The sequence below is a fragment of the Mastigoproctus giganteus genome, chromosome 7 (genome assembly GCF_048544385.1).
Source record: "Mastigoproctus giganteus isolate SK-2022 chromosome 7, ASM4854438v1, whole genome shotgun sequence".
Taxonomy (NCBI): domain Eukaryota; kingdom Metazoa; phylum Arthropoda; class Arachnida; order Uropygi; family Thelyphonidae; genus Mastigoproctus; species Mastigoproctus giganteus.
Window position 1 is genome coordinate 217,271,831 of NC_143581.1, and position 20,535 is coordinate 217,292,365.

Here is a 20,535-nt window from a genome sequence, read left to right on the forward strand (position 1 = left end):
TAGGTGGTGGCAGAAAGTATATCAGTGAGTGAAGGCTGCATGTGTTTTAAAAAAGTAAAACTAAAAGAACATATCAAAGATCATGAAAAATTCTAGATGCAACTTCACCTTCTGATGGCAACAATTGCATGTGTGGTCATCATAGAAGTGACCACACATGCCAATTGTATATTATTCTAATTGGAATAATTCTTAAGGAGGCTTTGTATATTCTGTAATAATAATGTTCAAGATGGATGAGCCTTTCTGCAACCCAACTTATTGCCTCAGTCATTTAGATATTCTTAGTTCACTGAGACAATTAAATATTGCTTTCGGGTATTAGTTAACTTCAGCTCTAAGAAACTGTTTCTGCTGTAATAAGATGCCATAATATTGTTTCCAACTAGATCTCATATAGTATATCCCTTCTGAAATCAAGTAAATTTAGCTTATAGTGACTGAAAGATATTAGAATGCATTTCTTATCAGGTGCAGTGTTGAGTCACTTTGGTGTGACATAAGCATTGGGAGATCAAAATTTGAGAGTAGGAGTGTGCTATAGGCCTAATGACTCTGATGAGTATAATAAGGAACTGTACAGGGAAATAGAGTGGGCCAGTAAATCAGAGAGTCTTATAATGGGAGATTTTAATTTCCCAGATATTGACTGGAATTTGGGGGCTGGTTACTCACACACTAGCAGGGCTTTTGTGGATTTATTGGATGATTGTTTTCTACATCAGCATGTTCGGGAGGCAACTAGAGGGAGTAATACTCTTGATTTGATTATCAGCAGTGATTCTTCATGCATTAAGAATCTGCAGATAAATGAACCACTAGGTGGCAGTGATCACAGTGTGCTGAAGTGGGATTTACTCAAAGAGGTAACTACCATTAGGGGTAAAGGGAAGGGTTATTGCTTCTGTAAAGGCGACTATGATGGACTGAGACAGTATTTAAATTCTATACAGTGCGACCAACTGATGATGTTACCAACAGCAAATTCAAAATGGGAAGCATTCAAAGAACTTATCTTGGAAGCTACTAGGCTTTACATACCAACTAAGAAATATTGTTCAAGGTTTAGGCCAAAATGGATGTCAGATGAACTAATGAGGCATATGGCAGAGAAGAAAAATGCATGGGATACTTACAAATTAACACAGGACACAGAAGCCTATGATAGATACAAGTTGATATGCAACCAAGTTACAAAGGAGGTTAGGCAGGCGAAGGCAGATTACGAGAAATCCTTGGCAAGGGATGCAAAGAAAAACAGCAAAGAGTTCTTTACATATGTAAACTCTAGAAGGAAGGGGATGAATCAGATTGGTCCACTTGATATTGATGGGTCAACTGTTGATGATCCTGCTCAGGTAGCTAACAAACTAAATGAATATTTTGCATCGACATTCACACATGAGGAGTTATTCTGCAAGGGGAATTCCAGAGGTGTATTCAACTCTAGCAGTAAGCTACAGAATCTTGATATAACGGGGAGTAAAGTGGAGGAGAAACTGTTGAAGATAAACACAAGAAAGGCACCCGGGGTGGATGGGATCTATCCAGTTATATTAAAGGAGGCAGCAAAGGAAGTAAGCAAACCCTTAGCCATAATTATGAGAGCTTCCTTGGACTCAGGGGAGGTACCCATAGACTGGAAATGTGCAAATGTGACCCCAATTCACAAAAGAGGATCAAAGGCTGACACAAGTAATTATAGACCTGTGAGCTTAACTTCTGTTCCAGGAAAATTAATGGAGGCACTGGTTAAAGAAGCACTGCAGGATCATTTAGACAGGACTTCAGTTATAGCTCAGACACAGCATGGTTTTGTTAAGGGGAAGTCTTGCCTGACCAACTTGATTGGATACTATGATGCAGTCACAAAAGAACTGGATGCAGGGAATAACTTTGATATTATATACTTGGATCTTAGAAAGGCTTTTGATACTGTTGCACATGGAAGACTGCTACACAAATTGGAGCAGTGTGACATTGGAGGCAAATTGCTGCTATGGATAAAGGGGTGGTTGAGGGGGAGAAGACAGAGAGTGGTAATCAATGGACACTGCTCATCGTGGACTAATGTTATTAGTGGAGTCCCTCAGGGCTCAGTGTTGGGTCCATTATTGTTTTCTGTATTCATAAATGATATTGATGATGGTATATCAAGCTTAATGTCTAAGTTTGCAGACGATACAAAGGTTGGCAGGGTTGTCGAGGACACTACTGACACTATGCTGCTGCAACAGGATCTGGAAAGGTTGAGCAGATGGGCTGAGAGGTGGCAAATGAAGTTTAACATTGACAAATGTAAAGTACTACATATGGGAAACAGCAACCCCAGAGCAACGTATCAACTCTGTGGTACTACACTGACAGTGGTAGAGAATGAAAGGGACTTGGGGGTGGTTGTGCAGGCAGATATGAAGTTCTCTGAGCAGTGCAGACGGGCTGCAAGAGTAGCTCATGGAGTATTGTCAATGATATACAGGAATTTTTCCAGCAGGGATAAGGAGGCGATTATTCCATTGTATAAGGCAATGGTCAGGCCACACCTAGAGTACTGTATACAGGTCTCGAGGCCTCATTTCAAGAAGGATGTAGAGCTGCTGGAACGAGTACAGAGAAGGGCAACAAGATTAGTGAATGGAACAAAGGGGTGCTCTTACGAAGAAAGGCTTAAGTTTTGCAAATTACAGTGTCTGGAGACTAGGCACCAGTGAGGTGATCTGATAGAGGTGTATAAAGCCTTGAATGGTTTAAGCATGCTCAATGCTGATGGGATTCTTCCTCTAGCTCTGAAAAATCACCTGAGAGGGCATAAATACAAATTGAGGAAAGACAGATGTAGGATAGACGTGCGGAAATTTGCCTTTAGCCAGCGGGTGGTTGGTTGGTGGAACAGACTTCCATCCCTTGTGGTGGAGGTTGATAGCCTAAATAAGTTTAAGGCTCAGCTGGACAGGTATTTTGAACGAACAGAGGGGTGAAGTGGAAGTGGGTTTTTTTTTTTTTTTTTGGCTGATGCTGCATAAGCTTGCTTTCTTGCATCAAATGCCTCTACTAATGCTAATGCTAGATACTCAAATAAAATGATATTATTTCTTTCCACATTAAAAATTAGGCTTAACAAGGTTGACAGTTTCTGCAAATCATGATGTAAAATACTTATGTATTTCATATAACCATGCCTTTATTACTGGTGAACTAACCAACATAACAAGCAATTAATAACTAAACCAAAGTTAACTTATAATTGGCAAAATTTGCAGATATATTTCTTATACTGTGTGCACTAAAGAAAAGGTAGCTATCCACACCAAAGTACTTCAGGAGGTGCTCACATTTCATTGTAAGCTACTGCAAATTAATTAATGGACAGAATTTTAAAAAATCAGCATGTCAGTAATGAAACATATGGACTGACTGATGTCAGTCCATACCTATCAATAATAGTGATGCATATTTTATGAAGTTAGACCAATGGATATGTGATGAATAAATAAAATATACTTCAAAATAGTAGTAGTAGTAGTGGCATGTGATGCAAGAAAGCAAGTGTATGAGCTTATGCAGCATCAGACAAAAAAAAAAAAATAAATAATAATAATCACACCAGTTCCTCCTTAAATTTATTCAGCCTATCAACTTCCACAATGACGGATGGAAGTTTGCCTTTAGCCACCGGATTAACCACCCATTGGCTAAAGTCAAATTTCCCCATATCTATTCTACATCTGTCCTTTCTTAATTTGAATTTATGCCCCCTTAGGTTCGTAATCTGAACAAGTGGAAGGATCCCATCAGAATTCAGCGTGCTCAACCCATTCAAGGCCTTATACACCTCAATCAGATCACCGCGCAGGTGCCTAGTCTCCAGCCACTGCAATTTGCAGAACTTAAGCCTCTCTTGGTAAGAGGATCCCTTCATTCCCCTCACCAATCTTGTTGCCCTTCTCTGTACACGCTCAAGTAAATCTACATCCTTCCTAAAATGAGGCCTCCAGACCTGTACGCAGTACTCAAAGCGTGGCCTGACCATTGCCTTATACAGAGGGACAATCACCTCCTTCTCCCTGCTAGCAAAATTCCTATATATATCATTGACAAAACACCATGACCTGCCAGGGCAGGTCATGGTATTTTGGGAACCAAAATAAAAGTGTGTGATAGCAGTGCACTATACAAGATGGTATGCTACCTAACAAATTAATAACTGTCAGAAACATTGAAATGACAAATAGAGTTTAAAAAAGGAGCAGGGCCAGTTTGTAATTTAACAGTTGATATCAGTGTGAAGAATAAATTATTGTGCCTATATATAGATGCTTATGAATAAATTGATATACAGTAAACTCCCATTATAACATTCTTCCTTATAGCTCTTATGTTTTTAACACTGTTTTCTTCTCCCCCATCATGATAAATCCTATGAAGTGCCATCTTAGTCTTCTAGTGTTCCATTTTAAAACACTTTACAGCCTGTCATAAGGAGTAAATCTACAAATATAAAAACAAAAATTTTAAATCCACTTTGGGCCAATTATCTACAATGATGAAAATCAGCACTGTAATAATGAAGAATGCAAAAAAAAAAGGAATACTATGTTAGACAGACAACTTATGTGATCTTGACCTGACTCAGAAATCCTGGTGCGTGACTATCCATCTGAATGGGGAGGCTATGTTTTGTTATTAAATTTGAACTTGTAGGATATTTGTTTTATATCTCACTCCTCTGAAATTATTCTGTGTATGTTTATAGACTTGCTTGTTGATGTTATGTCTAGAGAAACCAGTGAAGCTCTAGCCATAAGATCAACAAACAAACAAACGAGTCTATAAACATACATAGACCAATAATAATTTCAGAGGAGTGGGATCTAAAACAAATATCCTACAAGTTCAAATTTAATAACAAAACATAACAGCCCCCCCCCCCATTCAGGACATCTACTAATGCACACACCTGGATTTCCGAGTAGAAACTTTCATATTTTTTACTCTGAATGACCTTTAAGCTGTTCTAAATCCCTAGATTTTCAAATTCCCAAACTATTAGTGAAACATGAGGGAGCAGGAATTTTCCTTCTATCCTGCTTCTCTTCCTTTCCTACTCTTCCCCCCCCCCCAAAGCTTTTGAAATATGGCAATGGAACATGCCGGGACTATATATACAGCCTTCGACACGTGCTCTCTTCTCCTTTGAAGATGCCATAGACGAAAAGCCCCCAAGCTTCGGGTAATCTTCTCCCATTATACTTTAAATTATTCACCATATATGGATTTAGGGTAAAAGCTTGTTTTTACTCCTTTGTCTTGCTGCAAGATTCTTCCCTTCCTTTAAGCAGGTCTTTGAAACAATTTACATCTATTCTGATTACATCTTACGTGAATGAGATATTTTCCAGTTTTTCCTGGAAAATATCTCAGGTATGAGATTTCCATAAAATATAATCTTAATATCCCATTTATTATATTTAGTATTCTATTTTTATTCTTCATTTGGTTAAATTTCAAAACATTGATTTAAATTTAAAACGAGGACTCAGATTCTCTTCAAGAGAAAATCACAAAAGTTTAGCATCTGTCCGATTTTATGAATATTAGTGGGTCTTGATCACATAAGTTGTCTGTCCAGCATGTCTAGTAAAGTTTCAAGACAACAGGACTTCCATAATGTTTTTATGCAATGTCAAAAGGAATACTAGTGACAATAGATATTCTGAAATATACATAAATATATATATATATATATATATATATATATAGATAGATAGATAGATAGATAGATAAACTGAAGTTACTCGTGTAAATAGAAATATGCAGCAGCAAAAAACACTAAAAGACCAGTAGATGCTCAATGAATAAACAGAATGCACATCATCCAAAATATTTGATTTTCTGCTTCAGGAAAATTGTGGAAAGATAATTCTGTCTAGCTTAAACAAAGTAATTTAATTATTTTCGAATTATAATTAAGAATAACATTTTTTAGTTGTTATAGTTGATTTCATTTCACAAGAATTTTATTTTTCACATGAATAATTAACATCTTTGCATAAATGAAATTTTATAATTTGTTTTCCAGAATCACTGGTTTATTTTTCTCAAAGTTCATTTGCTTTCACTGAAGAATCTGGAGAGGTGACAATAGAAATTATTAGAGAAGGTCCAGACTTATCCAAGCCCTCCTTAGTGTGGTGTGGCACCCGGCCATCAGAACCTCGTTCTGCTTTTCCTGGTCAGGATTATTTGTCAACGTCTTTACAAATTATGTTTAGCCCTAAGCAGACATCAGCAGTAAGTATTACTGTGTTTGTGTGCATATGTATGCATCCACTTTATTTATTTATTGATTAACTGAATGTGTAATGAGAAGCGGTATGAGAAATCAGTCAAGAAATTAGTCATACTAATATCTAGGTTAGTAAGCATGGGTAGTGCACCCAAAAGTTAAATGTTAAACACGTTTATGTCTTTTCTCCTCTATTTTTTGCCTACTCCATTCTTACTGTTTCATCCATTTTTGAAAATAATAATACTTAATGTTATTTTACTTAATAATAAAATATTATGTTTGTAGCTAATGCTACAAGGCCATGAGCAGAATAGTAAATTCATTATACATTGTAAGGGTCTCCTCCCTAATCTGTATGGTTTGATGAACTTGGAGTTTCAAAGAAATGGTGCTTAAAAATTAAAATTAGCATTAGTAGAGGCATATGATGCAAGAAAGCAAGCTTATATAGCATCAGCCAAAAAATAAAATAAAATAAAACCGCCTTCCCATTTCACCCATCCATTCACTCCAAATGTTTATCTAGTTCTGCCTTGAACTTATTTAAGTTGTTGACCTCCATTACAATTGATGGAAGTTTGTTCCAACTATCAACCACCCACTGGCTAAAAACAAATTTCCACACATCTATTTTACAATTGTCTTTCCTCAATTTGAATTTATGTTCCCTCATGTGAGTAATCTGAGCAAGAAGAAGAATCCCATTAGCATTGAGCTTACTCAAACCATTCAGGGCCTTATACACTTCACCTCAAACGTGCCTAGTCACCAGACGCTGTAATCTTCAAAACTTAAGCCTTTCTTTGTAAGAGCAACCCTTTGTTCCATTCACTAATCTTGTTGCCCTCCTCTGTACTCATTCCAGCAGCTTGACATCATTCCTAAATGAGGCCTCCAGACCTGTATACAGTACAGTACTCAAGGTGTGGCCTGACCATTGCCTTATACAAGGGGACAATTAACCCCCATATCCCTGCTAGCAAAATTCCTGTATATCATTGACAAGACACCATGAGCTACTCTTACAGCCTTTTTGCATTGCATTGATCTATGATTAAAAGTAAACTTCATATCTGACTGCACATTAACCCCAGGCCTTTTCATTCTCCACTGTTCTGAGTGTTACTCTGGGATTACTGCTACCCATATGTAGGACTTTACATTTGTCAATGTTAAACTTCAGTTGCCACCTCTCAGCCATCTGCTCAACTTTTCTTGATCCTGTTGCAGTAGTGTACTATCATTACTGTCATTAACAACCCTGCCAACCTGATCAAATTCCCCTTTGGGTAAAGTATGTACTGTTGCATTGGTGAAATTAACACTGAAAGAGTTAAAAAATCAAAGGTCAAAATGGTTAAATTTTACTGTTATGTTCAGTTTGTTCAAGAGTCTGAATGAGTAGTAGTTGTCTGATGGAAATTTTATGGCTGAAAGCTGTCAAGCCTGCAAAAAGTCAAGAGGTAAGTTTTGATTTGAAAAAATCATGATTGTGAGCACATTGATGTGTAGATTTTATTAATCAGATTTTTCTTAATTCTTAATCCTGACACTGTATTGGACAATAAGATTTAAAAAAAAAAAAAAAAAAAAGCCATTAGCAACAACAGTCTTTTATTCAATAAATTTTTTTCCCCCGAGTGCCTTCAATATCGATTTATTAATCTGAATTGTTACCTATACGATATATAGTTCTCAATTTTCAGACCTTCCCTGGTGTGAGGGATCAAATTATATAGTTCAGAAGTGAGCAAAATCTAAGAGCACCAAAAGTATATGGAAAATTAACACATTTTTATTATCTATTTTACTCCAAAAGAGTTTTAATTTTTTTTTTTTAAAGCTATACTTTTCTGATTAAAAAAAATTAATGATGCAGATCAGGCAAATATCACAGTTCAGGTGTACTAAAATTTACACAAATTTATCAGTTTTTGGTTGATAATTTTCACCAATGTGCCAATGCTCAAGGATTAAGAATATCAGAAAGATTTTTATATACTAATAACTATAAGTGATTATTATGTGATAATTTTCTTGAGGAAGTGGGAGGGGACTATTTACAGTAAATCAAAGTATTTTTCCCCTCGTATTTTTTATCCTTAAAAAAATTGTTTAAAATCAGCAGCAATATTTTAGATTTGAATAGATGAGAGTCAAAGAATTTTCAGCTCCAAGACACATAAGTTTTTGAAGAAATTGCCATTAGACTAATGGGAGAAATAGCATAAAGGCTTAATTTTCGGTACTCACCTCAATTGATCTGCTTGTTATATGATGTTCAAGTGCAATAGGATTAAAACTAATTAAGAAATTTGGTTAAAATTAATAAATAGAGACTGAAACATTAAAAGATCTATGATTAAAAGTAGCCCAGGAGGAAGAAGTGCACATCTTATTCCTGGTTGTCTTGTATAAAATATTAAAGTGAAGGTTAAATGTGGCCAATAGTCATAACGAGAGACTTTCGTATAGATGTCTTCAGTGGCAATGATAGATGTAAGGAGAATTATGTATTTAAAGAATCTTGATTTCCCTTGATGCATTGCGAAACATGTGGGAACCTCACGTGTGACAGATTCCAGGCCGGTGAAAGATTTGTCAGAAATTTTGTTGTTGTTGTTGTCGTTGCTTTTTGGTTTTTAGGAGCATTAGCAACTAAGGCATATTGTTCCGGGAATATGCGGTGATCATTCCCTGACCTTTCTGCATCCTCCGTATTGGTGTTCACAGGCTCGAACCCAGTCTGATCAAGAAGCGTGTGCTATGCACTGCTGCTCCTGCCCACCTGGCTACGGAGGCACCAGAGAAATTTTGTGTTCAAAACATTAAGATTAGTATAGTGGTGACACCATTCTATAACAAGTGCTTCATATAGAAAGATTTTGTAATTAGATTTTAAAGTAATAATAAAAATGGCTGAATTGATTAGAGGGTTATGGAGGTGATGTGTTGAGTGAGTTCAGTGCTGACATGATCAGTTTTGAAACTATTATAGTGGTAGTATGCGTGTGTGTTGGAAGTCTTTATGGTACCGTATTTTGCGAATGTGCTTCCGATACAGCATACATTGCATCCTGGTTGACATTTAATTAGATAAACAATATTATTGATGTCGCTTATAAGGTAATGGTGTGTTTCTTTATAGGCATTAAACATAGATCCTAATTTATTATATGAAGAAAATGTTAGGTTATATCAATGTTGGCAAATATTTGATGAAGTTGTCGAGCAAATCTGTAGTGGAAAGGGAGGACAACACGTGTATTTTGTTTGTTATCACGGTTTCTGTTGTGTGAATTATTAATTCTGTGCTTGGCAACAGAAATTATGTGATGAATTAGTTGTAAGGGATATTGTCTAGCAATAAACTTCTCTGTGAGATATTGGAGTTTTGGGAATAGATTGTCATGTGAAGAACAGTATTTTATGGAATTGTTGATCTGATTATAAAGGATTAAAGATTTTTTAATACTAAGTGGGTGGTCCGATCAGAAATGTAGGTATTTCCCTGTGTTTTTCTTTTCTATAGATTTTAGTTCCTAATTTTGTGCCTGTTTTATATATTGTGAGGTTAAGGAAATTAATTTTATTGTCTTTTTCTATTTCAAGAATGTATTTAAGCCTGTCATGAATAGCATTGAACTTAACAAATAGATTGTCAATGGAAAATTTATCTCCCATTAACAATACGTCATCAGCATAGTGCCTGTAGAGTTTAATATCTGTGGGAAATGGTTGACATACTTGATTTTCAATGGTGGCTAAATAGATTTTGGATAAGGAGGCAGAGATTCCTAGTCCCATGGTGAGACCAAATATTTGTCTCGAAATCAGAAATGTCTGGCATCAAGCAAAGCAAAGTTCTAAAATGTTGTTTATGCTAAGGGAAGTGCATTTCATTGAAGTATCATCAGCTGCTAGGAGTTCTCGTAAAGAATTTAATGTGAAATCTAATTGTACATTAGTGTATAGGGAAACAACGTTGAAAGAGGCTAGTATATGTCCTTCAGAAATTGTAATGGAGTTTATGCATTCAAAAAGCCTGGTTGGTGTTGCAAACTCTAAATTTTGAGAATATTGTGAGGGGTAATATAAAATTTTTACCAAAAAGGTGGAAAGATTGGCGAAGGTAGATTTTCTGAAGGAAACAATTGTTCATAAGGGGTGGTTGGGTTTATGTATTTTTACAATACCAAACATGTGAGAAAGGATATTGCTATGGTGCCAGTTTGTAGAGTTTGGAGATTAATTTCCTTGTTTGATCTTAGTCTCCTTAAAATAAAGTTTATGTTTTGATCTGGAAATGTTATATGTGCTGTCGATTTTGTAAGTATCCATATCAGAACAAGTCACATTTTGTTGATGTATGTGTTTTTGTCTAAAATGGCAATATTATCACCTTTATCAGCTTTCTGTATAATAATTAGCATTAGCATTATTAGCATTAGTAGAGGCATTTGATGCAAGAAAGCAAGCTTATGCAGCATCAGCCAAAAAAAAAAAAAAAAATAAATAAATAAAAAATAACCATTTCACCCCTCTGTTCGTTCGAAATACCTGTCCAGCTTAGCCTTAAACTTATTTAGGCTATCAACTTCCACGCAAGGGATGGAAGTCTGTTCCACCAACCAACCACCCGCTGGTTAAAGGCAAATTTCCTCACGTCTATCCTACATCTGTCTTTTCTCAATTTGAATTTATGCCCTTTCAGGTGATTATTCTGAGCAAGAGGAAGAATCCCATCAGCATTGAGCATGCTCAAACCATTCAAGGCTTTATACACCTCTATCAGATCACTTCGCTGGTGCCTAGTCCCCAGACACTGTAATTTGCAAAACTTAAGCCTTTCTTTGTAAGAGCACCCCTTTGTTCCATTCACTAATCTTGTTGCCCTTCTCTCTACTCGTTTCAGCATCTCTACATCCTTCTTGAAATGAGGCCTCCAGACCTGTATACAGTACTCTAGGTGTGGCCTGACCATTGCCTTAAACAAGGGAATAATCACCTCCTTATCCCTGCTAGAAAAATTCCTATATATCATTGACAATACACCATGAGCTACTCTTGCAGCCTGCCTGCACAACCACCCCCAGGTCCCTTTCATTCTCTACCACTGTCAGTGTAGTACCACAGAGTTGATACGTTGCTCTGGGGTTGCTGTTTCCCATATGTAGTACTTTACATTTGTCAATATTAAATTTCATTTGCCACCTCTCAGCCCATCTTCTCAACCTTTCCAGATCCTGTTACAGTAGCATAGTGTCAGTAGTGTCCTTGACAACCCTGACAACCTTCGTATCGTCTGCAAACTTGGACATTAAGCTTGATATACCATCATCAATATCATTTATAAATACAGAAAACAATAATGGACCCAATACTGAACCCTGAGGGACTCCACTAATAACATTAGTCCACAATGAGCAGTGTCCATTGATTACCACTCTGTCTTCTCCCTCTCAACCACCCCTTTATCCATAGCAGCAATTTGCCTCCAATGCCACACTGCTCCAATTTGTGCAACAGTCTTCCATGTGCAACAGTATCAAAAGCCTTTCTAAGATCCAAGTATATAATATCAAAGTTATTCCCTGCATCCAATTCTTTTGTGACTGCATCATAGTATCCAATCAAATTGGTCATGCAAGACTTCTTAACAAAACCATGCTGTCTGAGCTATAACTGAAGTCTTGTCTAGATGATCCTGCAGTGCTTCTTTAACCAGTGCCTCCATTAATTTTCTGGGAACAGAAGTTAAACTAACAGGTTCTATAATTACTTGTGTCAGATTGTGATCCTCCTTTGTGAATTGGGGTCACATTTGCACACTCCAGTCCATGGTACTTCCCCTGAGTCCAAGGAAGCTCTCATAATTATGGCTAAGGGTTTGCTTATTTCCTTTGCTGCCTCCTTTAATATAACTGGATAGATCCCATCCACCCCAGGTGCCTTTCTTGTATTTATCTTCAACAATTTCTCCTCCACTTTACTCTCAGTTATTACAAGATTCTCTAGCTTACTGCCAGAGTTGAATACACCTCTGGCATTTCCCTCGCTGAATAACTCCTCATGTGTGAATGTAGATGCAAAATATTCATTTAGTTTGTTAGCTACCTGAGCAGGATCATCAACAGTTGACCCATTGATATCAAGTGGACCAATCTGATTCATCCCCTTCCTTCTAGAGTTTACATAAGTAAAGAACTCTTTGCTGTTTTTCTTTGCATCCCTTGCCAAAGATTTCTCGTAATCTGCCTTCGCCTGCCTAACCTCCTTTGTAACTTGGTTACAGATCAACTTGTATCTATCATAGGCTTCTGTGTCACGTGTTAATTTGTATGTATCCCATGCATTTTTCTTCTGTGCCATATGTCTCATTAGTTCATCTGACATCCACTTAGGCCTAAACCTTGAACAATATTTCTAGTTGGTAAGTAAAGCCTAGTAGCTTCCAAGAGGCTTCCAGATAAGGTTCTTTGAATGCTTCCCATTTTGAATCTGCTGTTGGTAACATCATCAGTTGGTCCCACTTTATAGAATTTAAATACTGTCTGAGTCCATCGTAGTCGCCTTTACGAAGCAATAACCCTTCCCTTTACCCCTAATGGTAGTTACCTCTTTGAGTAAATCCCACTTCAGCACACTGTGATCACTGCCACCTAGTGGTTCTTTTACCTGCAGATTCTTGATGCATGAAGAATCACTACTGATAATCAAATCAAGAGTATTACTCCCTCTAGTTGCCTCCCGAACATGCTGATGTAGAAAAACAATCATCCAATAAATCCACAAAAGCCTTGCTAGTGTTGTGAGTGACCAACCCACAAATTCCAGTTAATATCTGGGAATTTAAATCCCCCATTGTAAGACTCTCTGATTTACTGGCCCATTCTATTTCCCTGTACAGTTTCTTATTATACTCATCAGAATCATTAGGCCTATACCACACTCCTACTCTCAATTTTGATCTCCCAATGCTTATGTCACACAAACTGACTCGACACTGCACTGTCCACTGGCTTCACTTCCTTGGATTTTATGTATTTCTTAACTAATAGCATAACCCCTCCTCCCTCCTATCCTTTCTGTAGACATTGTACTCCCCAAATTCCAGTTCTGCATTCCTTATATCTGTGTGACACCACGTCTCTGAAATCCCCACAATATTTGCCTTGATGTTTTGAGCAATATCTAAAATTCACCAAATTTATTTACTAAACTCCTAGAATTGGTGTACACTCAAGTATACATGCACCTGTTCTTTTTCTTAGCTACCCTAACACAACCCATGTGTTTACTTGTACCCCAACGATTCCCAGCAGTCTCTGAAATATCCTGCATCTTATTTTCCAGGCTGCAGCTCATTCCAATAGAAGCAGTGCAAGAATCACTTTCACCTCTACCAGTGGCTACTGTTAATCTATTATTCCTTGTATCCCCCCAATCTAGCAGTTTTCCGACCCCCCCAACACTGCCTCGATAGCATCAGCAACCATTCTTGCACCCTTTCTATTTAAGTGTATCCCATTCCTGTAGAAGCAGTCTCTCCTGTTAACAAGTACAGACCAGGCTGAAAAAAAATTCTACCCCTTGAGCCTTGCACAATCTTTCCAGGGTCGAATTGATCGACAGGGCTCTCATCATATACTCCCTCCTATCGTGTCTGGGCAGAATTGCAGACACTTTCAAATTCAACCCTAATTCACGGCTTTTTTTCAACAGTGACCTGTAGTTGTTAAGTAATTCCACCAGTCTACTACTCTACAATATCATTAGTGCTAATGTGTACAACTATATCACCTTTTGTGCCCTTAAAAGATGATATCCGCTCTACAACGTCATCAACGTTTGCCCCTGGCAGACATACCTTGGTCCTGTTCCACCTATCCTTTTTACAAAGCATGATTCCCGTTTCCCTGACAATAGAGTCACCAACAACTACTAGTTCCTTTGGGACCAGTGCATTCTGCCTTGGGGGCTGCCGGTGTGTCACGTGATGACCAAGTGCAAGCTCTGGCATTGGTGTGGGCAGCTGAGAGCTTGATGGGCCCCCTCACTTTTAATCCTTCGAGGGCATCCACCCTGTCCTTCAAGCTCTCATATAGGCCCATAACAATGAGTTGTCGCCTGATTTCCTTACACTCCTTGCATCGCGCACATACAGAGACATCCCCCATGGTAGTATCATGTCCTGTACCCGACTGATCCACAAACATCAGGCAAGTAGTGCCATTTTAATAGGCTGTGATTCAGAGTGCAACTGCCCCCCCTCCCCCTCAGTTCTCCCCTGAGCCACAGCACTCCCATTAGCTTGAGCCTTTTGCTTTGCTGCTCTGGTCTGAGTCATGATTTCGATTTAATTTCAATAAAATTTCAATTTCAGTACAAAATTAAAACCCTAAACTTATATCCCAACACAGTTATAAAGCTATATTTATGTTTCAGTATCGAGTGTTATCTACGAAATCCCTTTATGTAACTTCCGTATCAAGTTAAGTATTAATTATTTATTTTTTACTGATTATTTATGTTACGTAACCCAAGTCGTTATATGTATAGTTAAAAGTACAATTTAATTGACAACGAAGTTCAACAAGATTAATTGACAATATTATGTATTATACTATATTAAGCTTATGTGCTATCTATTTCGAGATATTTTGTATCGCGTAACAATGGCGGCAATTACGAATGGTAAACACGTGGATATGATACCCTTTCCGATACTAAGTAATACCTACAAAATCTCAATCTAAGTATCGTAAATAGGATTATTAAGCTACTCTAGAAATTATTGTTGATCCTGTACAGGTTTCTGACAAACTAAATACTTTGCATCTACATTCATATTAAGTTTTAGAGATGAGCTTAGCAGATGTCTGATACGATTGTAAATTAAATATTTTTATAAAAAAATGAAAAACAGGCGGAAGAGAAACTGCTGCAGCTTAAAGTGAACAAAGCACTGGGGCTGACTGTAATCTATTAATTATATATTAAACAAAGTCATTGGCAGATTGAGACTTGCTTTTTGAGGAAGGAGCTTGATATAGCAATGATGATATGCAGTAGTGTGTTTTTTAAAAAAAAAAAAAAAAAAAAAAAAGTACCGGAACGCTCGTTCTCCAGGAGACTATATGATAATGCCACATCGACTGTACAGTAACTGAATCAGACTTCAGACGTTAGAGTTTTTCTGTAATTTTTGTATATTTAATAGTTATTGCAAAGGAACTGTATGCAGAAAATAATTTTGATATCATATAATTGGATTTCAGGAAGGGTTTTGATACTGTTGCACGTAAAAGATTCCTGTATAAACTGAAGCAGTTAAATTATAGATAAAAGATTGATTGAGTGGGAGAAAACAGAGGTTATTAATGGACAATGCTCTTTGTGTACTAATGTTTTTAGTGGAGTCCCAGTGTTTAGTGCCGGGTCCATTGTTCTGTGTTTATTAACAATATTGATGAAAGTATATCAGACTTAATGTGTAAGTTTGCAAATAGAAAAAGGCTGGCATGGTGATTAATGACAGTAATCAAGGTAGGCTACTGCAACCAGGTCTAGAAAAATTAGGCAAATGGGCTGAGAAATGGCACTTGAAGTTTAACATTGACAAATGCAAAGTACGACATATGGATAGCAGCAATCCCGATTACTCTACCAAAGATTACTCTGACAGTAGCACTAAACAGATTACTTTGTTTGGTGCTACTGTCAGGGTAGTGGAAAATGGAAAAGACTGGGGGGTAATTATGCAGCCAGATATGAAATTCTCTGAACAATGCAGGCAGGTTGCCAGGACAGCTCATGTGGTTTTGTCAGTGATATACAGGAATTTTGCTAGCAGGGATAAGGAGGTGATTATCCCATTGTACAAGGCTGTGGTTAGGCTGTATCTTCAGTACTGCATACAAGTCAGGTCTTCAGGAAGGATGTAGAGGAGGAGGTCAGGTCTGGATTTTAGGATGAATGTTGATCTATTGGAACAGGTACAGAGAAAGTCAACCAGATTGGTGAGGAGGGGGAAGGGTGGACTTACCAAGAAAGGCTTCAGTACTGCAGTTCAGCATCTGGAGACTTGGCACCTGCACGTGATCTGATCAAGGTGTTTAAGACTTTGAGCAAGGATTGAGCATGCTTACTGCTGATCTAATTTTTCCTCTTGCTCATATTACACACGTGAAAGGGCATAAATTCAAATTGAGGAAGTTCGGTTTCAGGATAGATGTGGGGAAGTTTGATTGCTGGTACAAACTTCTATCTTTTATTGAAGTGAGTAATTTAAATAAATTTAAGTAGAACTAAACAAACTATTGGAGGAATAAACAAGTGACGTGGGCAGTTTTTTTTTTTTTTTTTTTTGTTGGCTGACAATTTATAAGCTTGCTTTCTGGCATCATTTGTCAATACTAATACCAAGAGATTTTATGGAGCTATTTGATGACCAAAGCTTCATATATTTTTAGCATTAGCATTAGCATTAGCATTAGTAGAGGCATATGATGCAAGAAAGCAAGCTTATTCAGCATCAGCCAAAAAAAAAACCCTCTCCCATTTCACCCCTCCGTTCGTTCGAAATACTTGTCCAGTTGAGCTTTAAATTTGTTTAGGCTATCAACTTCAACAACAAGTGATGGAAGTCGGTTCCACCAACCAACCACCCGCTGGCCAAAGGCAAATTTCCGCACATCTATCCGACATCCGTCCTTCCTCAATTTGAATTTATGCCCTCTGAGGTGATTATTCTGAGAAAGATGAAGAATCCCATTGGCATTGAGCATGCTCAAACCATTCAAAGCCTTATACACCTCTATCAGATCACCTCGCCGGTGCCTAGTCTCCAGACTCTATAATTTGCAAAACTTAAGCCTTTCTTCGTAAGAGCAACCCTTTGTTCCATTTACTAATCTTGTTGCCCTTCTCTGTACCCGTTCCAGCAGCTCTACATCCTTCTTGAAATGAGGCCTCCAGACCTGTATACAGTACTCAAGATGTGGCCTAACCATTGCCTTATACAAGGGAATAATCACCTCCTTATCCCTGCTAGAAAAATTCCTGTATATCATTGACAAGACACCATGAGCTACTCTTGCAGCTCGTCTGCACTGCTCAGAGAACTTCATATCTGCCTGCACAATTACCCCCAGGTCCTTTTCATTCTCCACCACTGTCAGTGTAGTACCGCAGAGTTGATACATTGCTCTGGGGTTACTGTTACCCATATGTAGTACTTTACATTTGTCAATGTTAAACTTCATTTGCCACCTCTCAGCCCATCTGTTCAACCTTTCCAGATCCTGTTGCAGCAGCATAGCGTCAGTAGTGTCCTGAACGACCCTGCCAACCTTTGTATCATCTGCAAACTTAGACATTAAACTTGATATCCCATCATCAATATCATTCATAAACACCAAAAACAACAATGGACCCAACACTGAACCTTGAGGAACTCCACTAATAACATTAGTCCACGTTGAGCAGTGTCCATTGATTACCACTCTCTATCTTCTGCCACTCAACCATCCCCTTATCCATAGCAGCAATTTGCCTCCAATGCCACACTGCTCCAATTTGTGCAGCAGTCTACCATGTGCAACAGTATCAAAAGCCTTTCTAAGATCCAAATATATAATATCAAAGTTATTCCCTGCATCCAGTTCTTTTGTGACTACATCATAGTATCCAATCAAATTGGTCAGGCAAGACCTGCCCTTAACAAAACCATGCTGCATCTGAGCTATAACTGAATTCTTGTCTAGATGATCCTGCAGTGCTTCTTTAACCAGTGCCTCCATTAATTTACCTGGAACAGAAGTTAAACTAACAGGTCTATAATTACTTGTGTCAGCCTTTGATCCTCCTTTGTGAATTGGGGTTACATTTGCACATCTCCAGTCTATGGGTACCTCCCCTGAGTCCAAAGAAGCTCTCATAATTATGGCTAGGGGTTTGCATACTTCCTTTGCTGCCTCCTTTAATATAACTAGATAGATCCCATCCACCCCAGGTGCCTTTTTTATGTTTATCCTCAACAATCTCTCCTCCACTTTCCTCTCAGTTATTACAAAATCATCCAGCTCACTGCCAATGTTTACTTTACCTACATCATTCTCCTTCCTGAATAACTCCTCATGCGTGAATGTAGATGCAAAATACTCGTTTAGATTGTTAGCCACCTGAGCAGGATCCTCAACTGTTGAACCATCAATATCCAGTGGACCAATCTGATTCATCCCTTTCCTTCTCGAGTTCAAGTATGTAAAGAACTCCTTTCTGTTTTTCTTTGCATCCTTTGCCAAGGATTTTTCGTAGTCTGCCTTTGCCTGCCTAATCTCCTTTGTGACTTGGTTACAGACCAACTTATATCTATCATAGGCTTCCATGTCACCCATTAATTTGTATGTATCCCATGCATTTTTCTTCTCTGCCACATGTCTCATTAGTCCATCTGACAACCATTTAGGCCTAAACCTTGAACAATATTTCTTAGTTGGTATGTAAAGCCTGGTAGCCACCAAGATTAGTTCCTTGAATGCTTCCCGTTTTGTGTTTGCTGTTGGTAACATCATCAGTTGGTCCCACTGTATAGAATTTAAATACTGTCTCAGACCATCACGAAAACAAAACGAAAACACGCGTTTACGAAAACAGAAACCCTTCCCTTTACCTCTGATGGTAGTTACCTCCTTGAGTAAATCCCACTTCAACACACTGTGATCACTGCCACTTAGTGGTTCATTTATCTGCAGGTTCTTAATGCATGAAGAATCACTACTGATAATCAGATCAAGAGTATTGCTCCCTCTTGTTGCCTCACGAACATGCTGATGTAGAAAACAATCATCCAATAAATCCACAAAAGCCTTGCTAGTGTGCGAGTGACCAACCCACAAATTCCAGTCAATATCTGGGAAATTAAAATCCCCCATTATAAGACTCTCTGATTTACTGGCCCACTCTATTTCCCTGTACAATATATTATTATACTCATCAGAGTCATTAGGCCTATAGCACACTCCTACTCTCAATTTTGATTTCCCTATGCTTATGTCACACCAAACTGACTCGACACTGCCCTGTCCATCGATGTCAACTGGCTTCACTTCCTTTGACTTTATGTGTTTCTTAATTAATAGCATAACCCCTCCTCCCCTCCTGTCCTGTCTATCCTTTCTATATACATTGTATTCCCCAAATTCCAGTTCCGCATTACTTATATCTGTGTGACACCACGTCTCTGATATCCCAACAATATCTGCCTTTGATGTTTTGAGCAATACCTCAAATTCATCAAATTTATTTACCAAACTCCTTTTATTAGTTTATAAAAACTCTTCTCCTGATGTTGTTGATCATGAGAAAATTTGATGTTCTACTAAGCTTGTAAAAAGGTGGCAGGTAGAAAAACGTTAAGGACATCAAAAGATTTGTGGCAGAGCCTATTTGATGTTGCCAGTCTAATCATCTGCTGAGATTACAGTGTCAGCTGACCCTTTCACTCTCTGAATGGCGATCTGGAATTACTGTATGGCATTACAAATCTTTGCCAAAATGGCAAAGAACATTAACTCTGATTTCTGGTGTTACAAATTCTCACAAATGTTCAATATTAGCATTAGTATTAATAGAGGCATACGATGCAAGAAAGCAAGCTTATGCAGCATCAGCAAGAAAAAAAAAAAAAAAACTTCCACTTCACCCGTCCGTTCATTCGAAATACCTGTCCAGCTGAGCCTTAAATTTATTTAGGCTATCAACTTCCACAACAAGGGATGGAAGTCTGTTCCACCAACCAACTACCCGCTGGCTAAAGGCAAATTTCCGCACGTCTATCCTACATCTGTCTTTCCTCAATTTGAAATTATGCCCTCTCAGGTAATTATTCTGAGCAAGAGGAAGAATCTCATCAGCATTGAGGATGCTCAAACCATTCAAGGCTTTATACACCTCTATCAGATCACCTCGCCGGTGCCTAGTCTCCAGACACTGTAATTTGCAAAAATTAAACCTTTCTTCGTAAGAGCAACCTTTTGTTCCATTCACTAATCTTGCTGCCCTTCTTTGTACTTGTTCCAGCAGCTCTACATCATTCTTGAAATGAGGTCTCCAGATCTGTATACAGTACTCAAGGTGGGGCCTGACCATTGCCTTATACAAGGGAATAATCACCTCCTTATCCCTGCTAGAAAAATTCCTGTATATCATTGACAAGACACCATGAGCTACTCTTGCAGCCC

The 20,535-nt window shown here is 37.9% G+C and overlaps 1 protein-coding gene across 4 annotated transcripts in view; it reads left to right on the forward strand.

The window, feature by feature from the left end:
* The window catches only part of LOC150083681 (extracellular matrix organizing protein FRAS1-like), an 866,422-nt gene that overhangs the window by 639,053 nt on the left and 206,834 nt on the right, over positions 1 to 20,535 (forward strand). For all 4 annotated transcript variants that reach the window (XR_016547213.1, XM_090378121.1, XM_090378123.1 and 1 more), the window contains one exon: positions 6,080 to 6,291. Coding sequence is in view for 3 of the 4 variants with exons in the window: in XM_090378121.1 (XP_090234247.1) it covers positions 6,080 to 6,291 (212 nt within the window). In the remaining variant the exon portion in view is untranslated. The remainder of the gene's footprint in view (positions 1 to 6,079; positions 6,292 to 20,535) is intronic.